The 19,367-nt window shown below is 34.6% G+C and overlaps 1 protein-coding gene across 6 annotated transcripts in view; it reads left to right on the top strand.

Moving 5' to 3' along the window:
• MIPOL1 (mirror-image polydactyly 1) overlaps nucleotides 1-19,367 on the top strand; it is a 327,507-nt gene that overhangs the window by 269,511 nt on the left and 38,629 nt on the right. For 5 of the 6 annotated variants that reach the window (XM_060143284.1, XM_060143302.1, XM_060143275.1 and 2 more), the window contains one exon: nucleotides 10,163-10,393. In XM_060143284.1, coding sequence (XP_059999267.1) covers nucleotides 10,163-10,393 — 231 coding nt within the window. Of the gene's footprint in view, nucleotides 1-10,162; nucleotides 10,394-19,054; nucleotides 19,188-19,367 lie in introns of those variants that run through there. The other variant, XM_060143309.1, reaches the window with a different exon arrangement.

The following is a 19,367-nucleotide window of genomic DNA, read 5'->3' as shown; positions in this document are numbered from 1 at the left end:
TTTGTTCCAGCACAATTTGTTAAAGAAAAGGCTATTCCTTGTCCATTGAATTGCCTGTGCTTTTTTGTCAAGATCAGTTGACCATTGTTGTATGGATCTATTTCAAGGCTCTCTATTCTCTTCAACTGATCTGTTTGTCTCTTCTTTTGCCAGTGTAATGCTGTCGTGATTGCTATAGCTTTAAGTCCTGAAGTTGGATGGTGTCAGTCTTCTGACTTTGTCCTCCCTCAATATTGAGTTGGCTGTCCTAGATCTTTTGCCTCACCATATGAACTTTAGAAACAGTTTGTCAATATGTACAAAATAATTTTCTGGGCTTTTGACTGGCATTGCATTGAATCTATAGAACAAGTTAGGAAGAATTGACATCTTAACAATATTGAGTCTTTTTTTTTTTTTTTTTTTTTTTTGCAGTACGCGGGCCTCTCACTGTTGTGGCCTCTCCCGTTGCGGAGCACAGGCTCCGGACGCGCAGGCTCAGCGGCCATGGCTCACGGGCCCAGCCGCTCTGCGGCATGTGGGATCTTCCCGGACCGGGGCACGAACCCGGTCCCCTGCATCGGCAGGCGGACTCCCAACCACTGCGCCACCAGGGAAGCCCTATTGAGTCTTTTTATTCATGCTCGTGGAATATCTCTCCATTTATTTAGGCCTTTGATATCTTTCATCTGAGTTTTCCTCATATAGATCCTATACATATTTTGTTAGATTTATATCTAAATATTTCGTTTGGGGGAGTGGTAATATAAGTGGTATTATGTTTTAATTTTAAATTGGAATTGTTCACTGCTGCAACATAAGAAAGCAATTGACTTTATATTAACCTTACATCCTGCAGCCTTGTTAAAGTGACTAATTAGTTCCAGGAGTTTTGTTGTTTTATTTTCGTTGAGTCTTTTAGATTTTCTACATAGACAATCATGTTATCTGTGAACGAAGACAGTCTTATTTTTTCCTTCTTAATCTGTATACATTTTATTTTATTTTATTGTCTTATTAGCTAGGACATCCAGTACTGTGTTGAACAGAAGTGGTGAGAGGAGATATCCTTGTCTTGGCCCTGATTTGGGAGAGAAAGCATCTAATTTCTCACCAATAAGTATGATGTTAGCTGTAGGGTTTTTTTTGTAGATGCTCTATATCAAGTTTAGAAATTTATTCTCTCTTCCTAGTTAGCTGAGAGTTTTTATCATGAATGGATATTAGATTTTCCAGTGCTTCTTCTGCATTTATTGGTATGATCAAATGATTTGTCTTCTTTAGATTGTTTTGTAATGGACTATATTAATTGATTTTCTAATGTTTTATACCGAGAATAAATCCTACTGGATAGGAGTGCATAATTCTTTATGTACTTTGTTGGGTTCGATTTGCTAATATTTTGTTGAGGATTTTTGCGTCTATATACATGAGAGATAATATTCTGTAGGTTTTCTTTTCTAATAACGTCTTTATCTGGTTTTGGTGTTAGGGTAATGCTGGATTCATAGATTGAGTTAGAAAATATTTCCTCTGTTTCTACTTTCTGGAAGAGATTTTAAAGAATTGGTATAAAAAAAATTGGTATCATTTCTTCCTTAAATGTTTGATTAACTCCTCTGGGCCTCGGGTTTTCTTTTTTGGAATGCACTGACTATTGATTTAATTTCTTTAATAGGTAAAGGCTTATTCAGATTGTCTATTTCTCCTTGCGTGAGTTTTGGTAGTTTGTATCTTGCAAGGAATTTGGTCCATTTTATCTAAGTTATTAAATTTGTGGACATAGAGTTGTTAATAACATTACTTTATTATCCTGTTAATGTCCCTGGGATCAGTAGTGATGACCTCTCTTTCATTTCTGATATTAGTAATTTTTATCTTCTTTCTTTTTTCTTGGTTAGCCTGGCTATAGGTTTATTGATTTTATTAATTGTAATAGGCCAAAAATGCCCCCCCCAAAAGATGTCCACATTAAATAACTGGAACCTTTGTTACCTTATGTGGTAAGGAGATGTAACAAATCTCCAAACACTTGGGAACATTTAACAACACATTTCTAAATAATCCATGAGTCAAATAAGAATTCTCAAGGGAAATTAAAAAATATATATGGAAGTGAATGAAAATAAAAGTACTGCATAGCAAAATTTCTGGGACATAGCTAAGGCAGTGCTGAGAGTGAAATTTTTAGCACTAAATACATACATTAGGAAAATTGGAAGTGTATCAAATCAACAATCTAAGGTCCTACCTCAAGAATCTGGAAAGAGAACAAAAAAATAATTGCAAAGCAAGCAGAAGGAAGAAAATATTAAAAATAAGAACAGAAAAGGGCTTCCCTGGTGGCCCAGTGGTTGAGAGTCTGCCTGCCGATGCAGGAGACACGGTTTCATGCCCCAGTCCGGGAAGATCCCACATGCCACAGAGCGGCTGGACCCGTGAACCATGGCTGCTGAGCCTGGGCGTCCGGAGCCTGTGCTCCGCAACGGGAGAGGCCACAACAGTGAGAGGCCCGCGTGCCGCAAAAAAAAAAAAAAAAAAAACAGAAAGAAGCACATAAGAGCAGAGAGAAAACACATTATAAATATCAGGAATGATAGGATATCACTATAGACTTCGCAGAGATAAAAACAATAAGAGATTACTATGGACAGCTCTACATGCATAAAAATGGCAATTTAGAAGTAACAGACCATTTCCTAAAAAAACTCTTATTCCATTACTGATACATGCAATAACCTGAATGAATCCCCAGAGAACTATGCTGAGAGACAACAGAAAATCCCCAAACCTTTCCATTTGTATAACACTCTTGAAATGACATTATAGAAATAGGAAACAGATTAGTGGTTCTTAGGGTTTAAGGAGGGGATGGAGTGGTAAGGAAGTAGGGAAATATACTTCGTGGTGATATAACTGTTTTGTATCTTGACTGTATCAATGTCAATATCTTGGTGGTGCTATTATACTATAATTTTACAAAATGTTGCTATAATTTTACAAAATTTACTATAATTTTACATAAATTTACTATAAATTTACTATAATTTTACAAAATGTTACTTTTGGGGGAAAGTGGTAAATGACATGAGGGATCTTTCTGTATTATTTCTTACAACTGCATGTGAATTTGTAATGATCTCAAAACAAAAATGTTAATCTTTAAATATTCCTCAAAAATGGAATGGAATGGAGTGTGGATGAGGGAAGCAATGGAGAATATGAGGCTGCACATAAAGATAAGGAGAAAAGAAAGGGAAATAAAACTGATGTGACTCTTCTATAATACTAGAGCCCACTTATTCGAATGGAGCATTTAAGCAACAATGTTCAATAAATACTTTTTGTCTGCCTCTTATAGAGAAGCCACTGTGCTAGGCCCTCTAAGGAAATAAAGAAGAGTAAAAAATGGCCCCTTCCTTCAATAGCATTAGACTAAAGTAGGGAAGATAAAGTGAGTATAAAGTAGCTATAAAGGATAGTAGAAAGCGATGAATATAATACAAGGGGTATGGAAAGGGTATGGAGCTTAGAGGAAGTAGTGTCTCCTTGGGCAGGATATGGGAGTGTGACTTCATGACGGTTGTGGCAGTTCATCTGGATCTTGAAGTGTAGTGATCGGGCGCTTAGAGGGATAGGGAAATAGAATTCCAAGTGGAGGCAACAGTGTGAGCAATAGTCCCAGAGTGAAAAGTGTGAGGGCAGTTTTAAAGAACAGTTGATGTTTCCATTTGGCTAGAATAAAAGTTTTTGATAGAATAGTTAGGAAAAGGTCTGGAAAGAAAACTAGAACAGAATTCTGGAGCACCTTGAATGTCAGACTAAAACTTGGGACATAAACCTAGAATTCTATATCCAGTGAAACTGTCCTCCAAAAGTGAAGGAGAAATAAAGACTTTCTTAGACAAAGACTGAGGGAATTTGTCACCAGTACACCTGCCTTGAAAGAAATGTTAAAAGAAGTTCTTTTGAGAAAAGGCAATCACAGTAAGGCGGAAACTCAGATCAAATTAATTCATGTAATAAACCAGGAAGTAAAAACAGACACTGTCCTTTCAGGAAATGTATACTGAGGACAACATAGCACATACTTCTGGTTTCCATACTCGCTTTGTCTTTATTTATTTTTATTCAGTGAAACAAGCCAAACCTGCCTCTTTTTTTTTTTCCGGAATGATTTAATAATATTATCAGTAAGTGATAAAGGTTAGGAAAACTAGTTTAGTTCTCCCAATTCATGAAAAACCTGTAGCAACAGTTGTTTTTCATCAAACTACTTATAAAATATCTAAATATTGTATGAGACCTTATACAGAATTAATTAGAAATAAATTATTTCTTAAAAAAGTATACAATGTATGAATGCTTGTTTTTCGCCAGGTATTGTGCCAGATATTTTCACATAAGTAGATCACCTTATTGTGTTCTCATGTGAACTCAGTGAGATTTTTCTCATTGTTTTAGAGTTGAGGAAATTAATACTTAAAGTTATAAAGTATTTTTCCCAAGGTCAGACAGAGTGAACAGCAAGACTGAAATTTAAATCTACTTCTTTAAAGTCCAAATCTGACATCTTTTCATTTACCAGATTTAGCATTCTTGACGTATTAGACTAGATAATTCTTTGTTGTGAGGGTCTGTCCTCTGCAATGTAGGATGTTGAGCAACATCTCTGGCCTCTATTCACTAAATGCTAGTAGCATCCCCCCCTCCAGTTGTAACAGTGAAAAATGTCTCCAGATGTTACAAGATGTCCCTGAGGGACAAAATTACTCCTAGTTAAGAACTATTGGCCTGGGACTTCCCTGGTGACACAGTGGTTAAGAATCCGCCTGCCAATGCAGGGGACATGGGTTCAAGCCCTGGTCCGGGAAGATCCCACATGCTTCAGAGCAGCTAATCTCATGTGCCACAACTACTAATCCTGTACTTTAGAGCCCGTGAGCCACAACTGCTGAGCCCGCGCGACACAGCTACTGAAGCCCGCACGCCTAAAGGCCGTGCTCCGCAACAAGAGAAGCCACCACAATGAGAAGCCTGCGCACGGCACCGAAAAGTAGCCCCCTCTCACCACAACTAAAGAAAGCCCACACACAGAAAAGAAAACCCAATGCAGCCAAAAATTAACTAATTAATTTTAAAAAAAAGAACTATTGGCCTATACTGTGACACCTCATCTCTAAATTTTTAATCCAAGAATATTTATTCAATTAAAATAAACAGTATATATAGATCACATGAATGCTTGAGCAATTACTGTAAATAAATGAAGCATAAATAGAAGTGTAAGTGCATATAGTGAGATGGTGAATAAAGTGATCTCATGAAAGGACTTAAGAAATAGTTGATCACGGACACAAGAAGCCAAGAAAAGTAGCATCAAAACTTGGTATAGATGGAAAAGTACAAGTTTGCAAGAATAAGATGAATCCATGTTTGACGTTACAGTTGAGAGTTCAACAAGCAGGTAAACACAAGTTGAGGGGAACATAAATATCTACAAGCAAAATGTAAAAGTGGGTCATAAACCTGAAAATTCCGAGATATTTTCGGCTGAGGCAGTACAGAGAGTTAGGGATCAGGAAAATAGTCAGGATCACAGTCATGAGGGAACAGACCAGGAGACACTGAAATGAAGACAGAAACCACTACAGAAAGGAATCTATTACATGCTACTTAATGGTCTAATACCCATTGAATGGCATCTCCTACCTTGGCCTGCTGTTGGACTCAATGTGGTGAGCAGCCTAGGAGATAATGTATAGTCACAGTTGGTGTGGATTCAAATTATGATTATATGAAAGACTACTAAGTAAAAATATTTTTAAAGTCTCACTTTCTATACTAAATTAGAAAAATTAATTCATTAAGAATTATATAATTTCAAAACTGGAAGAGTTAATTGAATTTTTTATATTACTTCGTTATCTTCATGATAAATAGGGATGGTTACCATCCTATGTTAGTATTGTGTGAGCCACACTGTTTCTGAGAGTGATTTAACAGCTTTTCTGTTGTTTTATAATTTATTCTTACTATAACTTAAAATATTTTCCCATACAATGTCATTTAAGTGCCATTAAATTGTAATGCCACTGCTATACAAAAAAATGCATCTGAAAACCAATGCATCTCAATCAACTTTGAACAGAGGTTAAATGTGATATGACTCTGAAGAAAGCTAAACAATGTGGCCCTCTTGTCAATTTAGGGAAGAGCTTTCTGAGGGAAAAAGCATCACTAAAACAAAAATGCACTTCAGTGGTTATAGATTTATACATGCTGGGAATATATCCTCTCTACTTCACTTTTATTCCTATAAGAAAATTTCCCTAAATTATGAACATTATAATTTATTAAACTTATGAATGCATTCTTCCCATAAATAAAATTGCCCTATGTAATTTAATATGTTGGAATTGGGAAGTAAATCACATGATGAAACTGAAAAAAACTACGAAGTATTGTAAGTTCTAAGAAGGAAAAGAGGTTCTATGAGACAGAATAACAAGGAAGGAACATCAAAATTTAGACTGAAGAGACATAAAAGGTTTATCTGAGAAAGTAGTATTTATGCTGAGACCTAGTGAATGAGTAGGAGTCGGTCACATAGAAGCGTGGAGGGAAAGGCATTTCAAAGAAATGCTTCAAGCAGGAAAAGCTTGCTGTACCTGAGAAATGGAATGTCTGCTAAAAGGTGGTAGGTAGAGAGACGGGATGATAGAGGGCTTTGTAGCCCATGGCAAGTAGGGGAGGATTCCAGCCCAGGAAGGAGGCTATGATGTGTGTCCAGGTTCTGGCTCTGCTAGGGTAGGGGTATGAGATTAATTAAATTACTTACCTCTTTGTTTCAGTTTTTTCATTAGTAAAAAAGTAATATTAATAGGACTCCCTTCCTAAGTTGTTGTGAGGTTTAGTGAGTTAAAATATGTAATTTGTTATCTTCAGAGATTTATTCTGAGTTTGATGAGGTACTATTGCAGGATTTTGAGTGACGTTATCTAATTTATCTTTTTAAGAGATCACTCCAGCTACTGCCTCAGTTTGAGAAAGACTTGATGGGGATTTAAAGGTTTCCAAGGTATTTTGAATGAATAGTAGCTTTTTGAGCTTGAGAATAAAGGGTCCCAGTTACAGGTCCATCTGAGAGAAAAATTAAAGTCAGGTAGTGTAAATTTGCCAAAAAAAGGAAAAGACTAAATTAAATGGTAGAAAACTAGTAAATGATGAATGATTAGGTGATTAAATGGGGATAATATTGATTTTAATAATGGTGTGATTTTAAAAATTGAATCATTGATTCTTAATATTTAATTGGTTATAATATACTAGATAGTGTTGTAGGTATCACAAACAAATGCAGAATTCCCAAACTATGCTGATCTACTTCAAGTTTTAAATGAAGAGCATAGGACTTCCCTGGTGGCACAGTGGTTAAGAATCCACCTGCCAATACAGGGGACACAGGTTCAAGCTCTGGTCCAGAGATCCCACCTGCCACAGAGCAACTAAGCCCGTGCACCACAACCGCTGAGCCTGCGCTCTGGAGCCCACGAGCCACAACTACTGAGCCCACGTGCCACAACTACTGAAGCCCACACACTGCAATGAAGAGTAGCCCCTGCTCGCTGCAGCTAGAGAAAGCCCACATGCAGCAACGAAGACCCAGTGCAGCCAAACATAAATAAAAATCCCTTTTTAAATAAATAAATAATAAATGAGGAGCATATATTTAAGATTAAAAATATAAAGAATAGGGCAGGCTATGATTTTTTTAACTGGACACAAAAAAGCACTGCCATTAATGGAATAATAATAAATTAGATTTCATTAAAGTTAAGAATTTACATTCATCAAAAGACAACATTAAGAGAATGAAATCTCACTGCACCCCCATTAAAATGGCTGAAGTTAAGAGGACTCGCAATCCTCCTCTACGGGTGCATATAGAGCAACTGGAACTCTTGCTGATGTGAGAATAAATTGGTATGACCACTTTGGGAAACTTTGCAGTATCTACTAAATCTGAACATATATACGCCCTATGGAGGAATTCTGCTCCAGAAATGAGTACTTACGTCAGTTATACCTCAATAAAGCTGGGGGAAAAAAACAAGCCAAAAAGAAATGGGTACTTAGGTCCATCAAAACACACATACAGGAATTATTCATAGCAGCAACAGTGGAATGGTTAAATAAATTGCTATGTATTTATGTAATGGAATACTTCATAGAATAAAATACAACAACAGGATGAATCTCAGAAACTTTATGTTAAGCAAAATATTAAGTCAGACAAAAAGTTCAAAAACAGGCAATATTAATCTTGATAGAGGTTGGACTAGTGATTACCTTTGGAAAGGGGATCAACTGGGAGGACTGGAGTGTTCTGCATTTGTTCTGTATTTTATTCTTTACATTTTGTCAAGCTGAATACTTTGGATTTGTGCAAATTACGTAATTTAAAATGTAATTAGGGACTTCCCTGGCGGTCCAGTGGTTAAGACTGCGGCCTTCCAGTGCGGGGGGACGCAGGTTCGATCCCTGGTCGGGGAACTAAGTTCCCACATGCTGTGTGACACAGCCAAAAAATTAAAGAAAAAAAAATGAAATTGATATTTAAAGGTAAAGAGCATAGACTTTTTAAAGGTTTTTTTGTTTTGTTTGTTTTTAGTTTCTTTCTTTCTTGGGTGTTTCAAGTAAACAAAAAGAGTAGACTGAAAGAAAATGGAAGTTGGAACAATGCAGAAAGTATGAGAGAACAGAGAAAGAATTAGGAGAATGAGCAGGAGACAGGAGTCTTTAAGCATATGGATTGGTAGAAAGAACCAAGAAGAATGAAGTAAGGGTTAGATACATAACAAGATGAAAACCATGAAGGAAGATCCTTTCTTTGCACTCTGCAAATCTGGCAGTATACACCATTCTTATTTCATATATAGTAATCACTTGACCACAGTTTAGCAGCATCTCTCTTCTTAGGGACTAAACTGAATTCTGACGTGATTTCTTTTGGTATGCTAACTATCCCTGTCTCAAGTCCATCTTATTTCTGTGTGACACCTTGTCCAAAGTGAGCACCCTGGAGAGGCTTATAGGCTATTTAAGCAAAAAGAAGAAATTTATAATTACTTCAGTTTGAAAAGTTTTAGATAAAGTACCAGACTAGATATTCAGCCAGAGTTAAAGTTCCCTGACCAGCTTTCTACAGCTTTAAGAATTATATTACTTTCTTTCAACACTATCAATCTGTATTATATAGTTAGGGTGTTTTACTTCAAGTCTCCCATCGACATTTCTTTTGTATGCATATACTGAAATGATCTTATTTAATAAAAAAAGAACATCTCCTGTGTGGATTTTAAATTTCCCATTATTAAATATTTATATTTTCAAATGTCTTTATTTAATTGAGTGAGGTGCTTGGTGCCATTTCAAAATAACCTCAGGTGGTAGTTGTAATGACATATCAAAGATCTGACCTTTAGCATTTTAAGATTCTATTTGTCTGCATTTTCTTCTGCATTAATTTAGTCTTAATTTATATGCTGTTTCTCTGTATGACTTAATGAGTGGATGTGTTTGGCATAAGATTCATTAACAAAAAGAAAATATATCTGAATACATATTATTTCTGTGCAGGTTGACTTGTGATTTTAACTTCATTTATATCTCAATTGTGACAAGTAGAAAATGCTGTGTATAAGGCTGATCAGTATTTGTACAAATCTCATTCATTCTCATTACGTGTTCAGCCGAATAGACCCTGGATCTCCTAAACTGATGCCCATTCTCTTACTTCTCACTTCTTTGCAGTCAGCTTATTATATTCTTTTATTTACCTAGAGATACTTTATTCTCCAATTCTTTGCTATTCCTTTTAAAGAAAATTGAATGTAATATTTACACTGATACAATTAAATTAACATCCTGCAGCATCTTTTTGTATGCTTTGGTAGCAAAGATAATCATTTGTCTGGGTAGCTTTCAGCCTAGAAGCAGAGAAATGGGTAATTATCAAGTATAATATTGTGATATAAAAATTATTTGTATTTACCCGTTTAAGTTATCTTTATTGATTTTTAGAAATGAGTATTTCTAACTGGAGATTTTTGTTAAATAGATTATTGGTCAGTCAGCCTACATATTTATGTTTACATTATTTATTTTTATATTTTCTCAGTTTACACAAATCTTTATCCCAAGAAGAAAATCTGAAGGATCAGTTTAACCATACCCTTAATACCTATGAAGAAGCTTTAAAAAGTAGAGAGAACATTGTTTCCATCACTCAACAACAAAATGATGAATTAGCTACCCAACTGCAGCAAGCTCTGACAGATCGAGCAAACATGGAATTAGAGCTTCAGCACACCATCGAGGCCTCCCGAGCAGCCAATGACAAAGTTCAGAAGTAAGTAAAATGACCTTGCATTATTTCAAAAGCACGAAACAAAACAAAACAAAAGCACATTCTTTTGGCAACTAAATAATGTATTATTTATGCTCTTAATAGTTTAAGACAAAAGTGGATTGAGCCAAATGAACTTTTTTAGACGGCCTGTCATATCTATATTTGGGGTCAAAAAGTCATTTACTTGCGAATCATGGTTACTATTTAGGGCAAACCATTTTTATTGAATAATTGATCTTCAGGAGTTCATGGAGGCCATACGATTAAAATCAGTTCATAGGTAATAGGTAATTAGCAAGGGGAAGAGACAGTCAAGTTACCAACTCTACTCATTTAGCTTCACAATAATCTTACTTGAGCTGAAATCATCTATGACTTTGCAATCTGAGACCTCTAGGCACATAGAATCCAGTACAGTGAAATTAATTTTCTTGTGTTGTTCTTCTGAAGTATTCAATACAGCTTTTCACAGTATATGATCACATTTATTTTCAATAATCTTTGCATTTTTATTAAAATTTAAATAAAGCTGCATAATCAGTCAGCCCTTAATGATAGATAGCAAAATATTAACAAATAACTTATCAGACAAGGAAGTCACTTGTTAATTTATGGGACTTGAACACTGTAGCAGAATATTCTAAAGCAGCTTTAATGTAATAGAACTTGTCATTTTAACTGAGCCCTTTTTTATGTATTATTAACAGCATTACATCATTCACACACCTAATTGAATTCAATTTCTAAGACATACCTTCTTCCTTAACAATTTTTTTTTCAGTTTTACAGTATGGAAAAGTAGAGCTAACTTCAAGGTTTCTTACTTCTCAATACTTTTTATTTGAAAATAAGTCTTCTGAAACATTTCCTCAACATCCCTGAAATTATATCTTGATTACTAGCCCAAGATCAGGTAAATACGTAGTCAAGACTGTTTTAAAACAGATTAGGAATTAATCTTTAAGGTATATGTACCTTGAAACTTACGATTTATGGTGTTATATTTTATAGGTTTAAAGATTAAGTTTGTATTCAGTCAGAAACTGTATCCGATTATTCACAAAGTATATTAACGTTCTAAGAACCCCAAGATAGATATTTAGGTAGATCTCATTTCATTGTAAATTACAAATCAGTAACTTTTGACAGTCAAGATCGGATTTAGCTCTATTTGCTTAAAGGATACAAATACTTAAAAATTTCAAAGTTTTCTTTACCTGTAATCCTTTAATTTCTATACATAACTAAAATTCCCTAAAACAGTGTTTCCCAGAGAGCAATTAGATTTCTAAAAAAATTTGGAAATGTTGTCAACTTTTATTTTTTAGATCTCATCAGCTATTGTTATTATTTTTAAAAGAAATAACTTTGTACCCCAAGAAGTAGAAATAACATTTCTCAGATAACTCTTTAAATTAAATAAGTTTAACCTTTTGAAAAACTAACTATATTGTCCTTATTCTTCACGTTTAAGAACAGACAAATCAAGACTTTTTAATGGAAATGGCACCAATCCATGGACAGAGTTTAAGTGCAACAATTATGTCATTTACAAGAGTTAAATGTTAAATTTTAATTTAAATGTTAAATCTTTTATTCTGATTTCTAGCAATCAGACCTAGATGAAATATTATCAGGCTTTCCGTTTCATATTTAATCCACTATATTTCATCTTTAATTGCCCTCAAGTGTGCAGTGTATCTTCATTACAGTTAATGTGGGCATCAGCCTATTTTGTTGGATATAAGATGATAACCTTCCAGGAAGCCAACTGATAAGACTTTGTTAGATATTAACAGGTATTGGTATTCTGTTAGGTATTAGTATTCTCCATATAATCTGAAATCACTATTACTAGCAATTATTTTTGAAGGTCCTTTGAAAATATGTCAGTATTCCAGGCAATAATTAAAATTTAAATTTAAAAGGTCCACATTTCCCCTTTACCCTTCACAACCAAATTCCTTAAATAACTGATCTGTATTCACTACCTCTAGTTTTTCAATTCCCATTTGTTCTTCTACTACTCAATACACTATGGCTAGTTCTTATACTAAATTGTTCTTCTTAAGATTACCAGTAATTTCCTAATTATTGAATTCAATGGCCCATTCCTAATTATACTTTATCATAAAATTTATATATGAGCATGGTAAAATAAGTAAAGATGCTCATATATCTTCAACATGGTAATTTAAAAGCTCAGGCTCTGGATTCAGAATGCATAGCTATGTGAACTAGGACATTTTAAAACACTGCCTTGATGTGGGCAATAGTATGTGGACAGTAATACACCTACTTCATAATGTTGTAAGAATTAGATGAGATAATACGTGTGATGCTTTTAGAACAATGTGTGTTGCATAGTCCCTCCTTCTCTTGTCATTTCACTCATACTGCACTATCTCATTCTTCAGAAGGGCACTACCTTTTCAGGACTAATGCATTTATATACGTTGGCCTCTCTCCTTGGAGCCTTTTGCCCTTTTCCCTCATGAGAAACATATTCATCCTATGAGATTCAGTGCAGCATAAAAGATAGAGACAAGCTTTGTGGTCAAGTCAGACAGACCTGTGTTTGAGTCCCTGGTTTCCTACCTATTACCTGTGAGATTTAGGGCAAATTGCTTAACTCCTGGAAGCAAAAGTTTTTCAGTTAAAAAATTTGGACAGGGCTCCCCTGGTGGCGCAGTGGTTGAGAGTCCGCCTGCCGATGCAGGGGACACGGGTTCGTGTCCCTCTCTGGGAAGATCCCACGTGCCGCGGAGCGGCTGGGCCTGTGAGCCATGGCCGCTGAGCCTGCGCGTCCAGAGCCTGTGCTCCGCAACGGGAGAGGCCACAGCAGTGAGAGGCCCGCATACCACAAAAACAAACAAACAAAAAATTTGGACAGTTATATTGGCTTCACGGGGAGAGTTGATGTGACTTTCCTAGTCCTCAGCAGTTTCAGAACTGTCCTTGTTCCCTCACTGTTTCTTATCATTCACGTTCACTTTGCCATCAGTCCCCATTGTTTGCTGCCTAAGTATCTCCTGATTCCCTCCACCTCTTCCCTTGTTAATTGCATTAATTCAGGCCTTAGTCATTCTTCATGACTACTGAAATAATCATTCCTCTAGACTATTGAAATAATCATAAAATTAGTTTACCTGCCTCTAGCTCTCTCAAGTTTATCTTCCTCACCACCACCAGAGTTAATTTTTCTAAAACAGAAATCAGGTTATATTATTTCCCCATTTGAAATCTTTCAGGAGCCCTTCAACCCCTACAAGTTAAAGTTTAAACAACTTAGCGTGATATAGGAGGCCTATCACTGGCCTCCTGCCATTGTTCTAGTGGCATCTCCTCACATGCCCCCTACCACAATATCTCTGCACATGCTATTTCTTCTTCTTAGAACATATTCCTCCCTTTTAGTACCTGGCCAGATTTTTGTTATTCCTTAAATTCCAGTCTAAATGTTACCCCTGTGATGCTTCTTTATTTTTTCATTCTTTAATTCTTTCATAATACTTAGTCCATACCTTTATTAGAGGTCTCAATCATCTAGATGTTATAATTGCTTTGTATATCTACTCTAATCCCTGTAAAATTACTCATCGAACTTTTCCAAGCCATAGACAGTGTTCTACTCCTCTTTGTATCCCCGTTGCCTCCAAATACTTGCACAGATGCCTGCTGTAAAGTGGGTGCTCCATGAATGCTTATGAACATATGAACTAGAACAATTTAATAGTTCAATAGAATGACAGAATAAAATAAAAGCAGATCAGGTCAGGAATACACAGCAAAACTTCAGGTGTGCTCTGATGTGCTTTAAGCCCTAGATAAAGTTTTTTATCCCAGCCAAGTACCTAGAGCTCACAAGTTTCATAGAAGAGTACGGCACTGGCATCACCACTCCTTCCACTCTCCTCAGAGTTGGGATCTCTTACTTGTTAGTGATCAGCTTTTAACCCTTGTTCTAACCACCAACTTCCATCAAGTTCAATTACATTTAAAAGACCTGAAATCTGCAGTAATAGGACAGAGAGATCATATACTATTTCTAATAATTGTAGAATTTTAAATTTATATTTTATTTCTTTGAGAGTCTAACATTTTTCTTGAATTTTTTAACCTATAGGAGTATACTTGGAAAGTTGTACAGAATTACCATCCATAAACAAGCCAATGTTTATAGCAGATAGTCACTTATAAAGTAAAATGTGGTAAATGCCAGACCTCACTGCCCCAAAATAGCTTCTTGGCCCAGGTATCATAAAGCCTAAAATTTCACCAATGGAAATCCATTCCGTCACGTTAAGCATTACTCTCCTTAGGTACATCTCTTTAAAAAATGCGTATGTTTGTGGAAGAAGAGCACATAGTGATTTAGCTTTTCAGATTACTCTTTTGCCGATTCTGGATGCACTTGGTTTCAGAGAGTTATGTGGAGGCTAAAGAGCAGGTTAAGAGCACGAGAACTTTGTGAGAAAAACTTCTTTTAATAGTTTTGCCCAGACCATCCATAATCCTCATTTATTAAAGAGAAAACTGACACACCAATCCACTAAATGATGTTTTTTATCATAAGAGGTTATGAAATCTGATTCTTTGTGCTATAATTTTCCATGTGTCTTTCCATCTACAGACATGCTTCTGGCCTAGAGCAAGTTTCCCAAAGGAATTTTTTAATGTATTTTACTAAATTTAACATGCTTAAGCTACACATAGTTACTTAAAATAAAAGTATTTACAACCAGACGTACATGGTTAGAAGACCTCTCAAAGATCTAGGTTTTACAATGAAATAACTTTTATCACATATCATCTTAACCGTGGGCCAGATTTACACTGATACTGTTCAAGTTTCGTCATAAAATATAACTATATAATAAATAGATTGGACTAAAAGATGTAAGAAAAAATTGTAAACTTTTAACAAATTTTCAAGAAAAAAATTCATCAACTATTTAGAATTTTCTTTCTATGCTTTAAAAAAAATCAGTTACTTAACATTTGCATGCATTCTAATTTTTAATCGCATAATTAAAATTTCAAAGATCAGCATAAAACACTGCCTTTTGAAATATACGGCATCCTGTGTCTTTTGAGTGGTATTGACAGAAAGAAAAGAAAAGAAAAGAACATGTAAAGCTAATAAAAAGTCTTTCCTGCCTGTTGGCCAAATACTGATTTCTATGAAGAAGTTGAGGTTACAAAGAAATCGTGAATTCTCAGCCTGGTTTCCCTGCTGATGAGTGAAAACTGTCTGTAGTTCTCTTCGAGGTATCAGGGGAGTCGCCATAGTGTCACACAAGGGTCCTTAGTGTAGAGCAAACATACTTTCCACAAACTCAGCTGCTTAATCTGTTTGCAGGTTGAATTATAAAACAGGGTAGACGACTCTGGGTGCTGGGAAGGGGAACAGAGCATTTCCACAGTTTCTTGACTTAAAAAAAAAAAAAAAGCCTGCTATTCTTTTTTTTTTTTAAAGCCTACATTTTTCATCAAAAGACTTTACTAAACTTTGTAGTTTTGTTGCTATTTCCAGAATCTGATATTAACCATAATGGTTAATAATTAGTAAAATAATTGTGCTAAAATAGTCTTACATAGTTTAATATGAAAAGCATCAGTGAATTTTTTATATAATTACATTATGTTTTCATTAAAATTGTTCTGCTTCTTGCCAACTTTATCTTGATATTTTTCCTCTAAATTCTTGGTTGGACTACAAGTTGCAAAGCAGTACTAGATGTATCTGAACACTTTGTAAATACTTGTTGATTGAATCAAGGAATGCATTTCATAAATTCTCAGCACAAGGTTTAAATCAATATTTAATATAATGTTGAAAGTTGACTTGGATTTATTAGTATTAGTAGTAAATGAGAGGATTTTAAATTTTTCTGGAAATTTCTTCAATCTTTTTTATGTTTGAGATTCAAAAAGCTCTGTGAAATATAATACATACCTCAGCAAATAATAAATCAAATAGTTAATTTATTTGTGCTAGTTTTTGTACAGTTGAACACCCCAGTCAGCTTTGGAAGGCACCTTCTAAATCTAGATCTAATTAGATACAGCTTTATTGTCATTTATATATGGAAGATGGACTCAGATTCCTCCTAAACAATTGTCGTAAAATGTAAAGCATCTAGCATGCTTAATTTTTATTCTTGAACATGATATGTTTTTTAAGAATTTAATGTTCTGGGTTTTTAATCATAACACATGTTTTTAAATTAAATACATATTTAACTTATGAAATACAAGTCTTGTACTCTATCAAACAAGTATGTATTTTATTAAAAATTTAATTCCATTATATATTTGTATAGTGGATCACCTTTCTTATCCATTGAGTACATAAAGTAGGTTTTCTTAGAGCTGCTTTTATTATATACAGAGATACCTACCATGTTTGATAGGTGATATAATTATATTCATTTCTTTATAAAAACTAAAGAATTGAGGCTTATACCTTGATCTTCAAGGAATGTCTCACTTTGACATAAAAAAAAACATAGTTTTAATTGTCTAGCTCATTTCTTTCTACCAGGGAAGAATTAATGTGAGATTATTAAAATTGAGAAATTCCAATGAAGTGGAAAGTGAAGGATCCAGGCTAAAGAAGAAAAGGGATTCTCTAAACCTAAGTATCTGCACTGTCCCTGATTAGTTTCCTTTTATAGTTAACTTTATGGAGTGAATCATAAAAAGCATGAAAGTGGGGACTAAAAAGTTAAATTACAACATGGCTTCTTACATTTGATTTGCTTCTTCATTTCAGAATCTTTCTTCCAATAGGTGATCTAGAGTTGGGCTAGTACACATTTCAGCCTACTAAGATAGATAAAACATGTTTCAGATGATCACTATGGAGAAGAATGAGAGAAAAAGAGCAAAAGGGTTAAATAAGAGAGAGAGTCATACAGTTTTGGTTTAAGACTAAATAAAATGCAGGAATTTTTGTTGTTTTTCATTAGTCCCAGTGTTACAGTAGTTGAAAGTCAGAGATAAGAATTCCTATTATTTTAGGGAAATTATACGATGATCAAGTACCCTTTAACTGAAACTTGACAGGCTGAAAAAAATACAACAGGAGTTCTTATACCGCAGAGATATTCTAATGTGATTTTCACACATGTGTATGAAATGTAAGTTCCTTAGAGTGGTCATATGCTCTAACCAGTACCCTTTTCCTTGATTCTGTTCTTAGCTCCAGTTAAAAGCCTTCTTAACCGTTTAAACCTTGCTTCCAGGGTACTTCTGTGAAGATAGGAGAACTATCTTACCTGAGAATACTTTTAGAACTGATAAAAATGAGATATATAAAGTGATTTGAACTTCCTAGGAAAGGTAACAATAACACTAACCACTAATGTACTTTAGAATACTGCCGTTGTAGTAAAGGAAAAAAGGAAGCTATTGTAGAAATTAGATTTTTAGAAGTTTTCATCATTCCTGCCTGGATCTTGCTCAACCTCATTGATAACTCACTGGGAACATCCTCTTTTGCTTTCTCTATTCTTAAACACACAGATGAATGGATATAATGTATCTATCTGTTGATACAGAAAATATCTGCATATTTATATAAATCAGGGTCTGAGTTTTTTTTAATGAATTGTCAGTATTCTCATCTAAAATCTGATGTACACTTCCTTACTAGATATAGGTTTTATTCCCAAAATATAATTGAAAAATCTACATTGAACCCAAGAGCAAGTAGAAATATAAATTTTACTTGGATTCTAAGACTCCATGTTTGATTATTTCTCCCCATTATTCCATGTTTGACTGTATCCCCCCACTAAGGGATTTTTCCCAAATGCACATTTGGCCCTCTAAATATAGAATGAAAGAATCTTGTTTATTTCAGGGTAACTCTGTCTGCTAGTGAAATCATAAACAATGTCCACACATAAACTTCATTCTTGATCATTTACATTTAAAGAGAAAAAAATCATTCTATAGCAATATGAATGATTAAATCCATTCATATATAGCTTAAATCCATCTTATTTCTTTCTTATATTGTTATATATTCCTGAACAACTCAACAGAAAGTTTTTTTCCTTCAGTTCTTAACCTAAGTATAAAGAAAAGAATAGTTTTGCTGCTACAGATTATTACTTCATCAGGTGTTTCTATAGAAAGACTAATTAAAAGTGAAAACTAAAAATAGTAAATAGTATTTTGGAACTTTCTAAACTTAAGTAATTTTAATTTTTAAAATTTCTCTGGCATTTATAGCATACAAACTAATAGTTCTTGGAACATCATCATCATTTGACTTTTTCCTTCACAAATACAACAGTATCCTAAAAGCATAATGAAAGCATATGTTCTTTCTCTTTATGTTACCATTTGACAAGCTAAATAATGGTAAAAATAACATATAAACATATTTAAAATCTTGAAACATCTTCTTCCTTAATTTAAAATAATCTGCCTTCTGAACTATGTGTATTTCACATCAGTCTTCCAAGAAGTTCTCTTCTACTGACTATAGGGCCTAATCTTTCCCAGAATGATGGGAGTAGCACAGTTCAAGAACAAGAATGAATCTCTGTATAATCACACCACAATGTGAGGTGACCCTAAGACAGAGAACTGACCAGATACACATATGGGTTTTAAGAAGACTTTCTGATGCTCTTTTTAACACAGCTGTGAGAAGAATGTGGCTAAGGCCCAATAGTCATTCTTGAGTAGAGCTGGCAAAGGAAACCATGAGGAGAAGAGAATTTAACACATGGGTGTAAGAGAGTACGGCTTCATTGATGCGATCTGAGGGGAATGCCTAATGACTGAAAGAATCAAACTTGGCAATGAAAACACAAAGCTCTTTTCATCAATTCAAACACAGACTCTAAAGCTGCAGATGGTCACCTCCAGCCTTGTCTATTCAGTGTGAGGTTTTATAAAATGGCACTTTGGTGAATACTAATAGATCAAAACAAAGATTTAATAACGTAAAGAT

The sequence above is a fragment of the Lagenorhynchus albirostris genome, chromosome 1 (genome assembly GCF_949774975.1).
Source record: "Lagenorhynchus albirostris chromosome 1, mLagAlb1.1, whole genome shotgun sequence".
Lineage (NCBI taxonomy): Eukaryota > Metazoa > Chordata > Mammalia > Artiodactyla > Delphinidae > Lagenorhynchus > Lagenorhynchus albirostris.
This window is presented reverse-complemented; position numbering and strand designations above follow the sequence as displayed.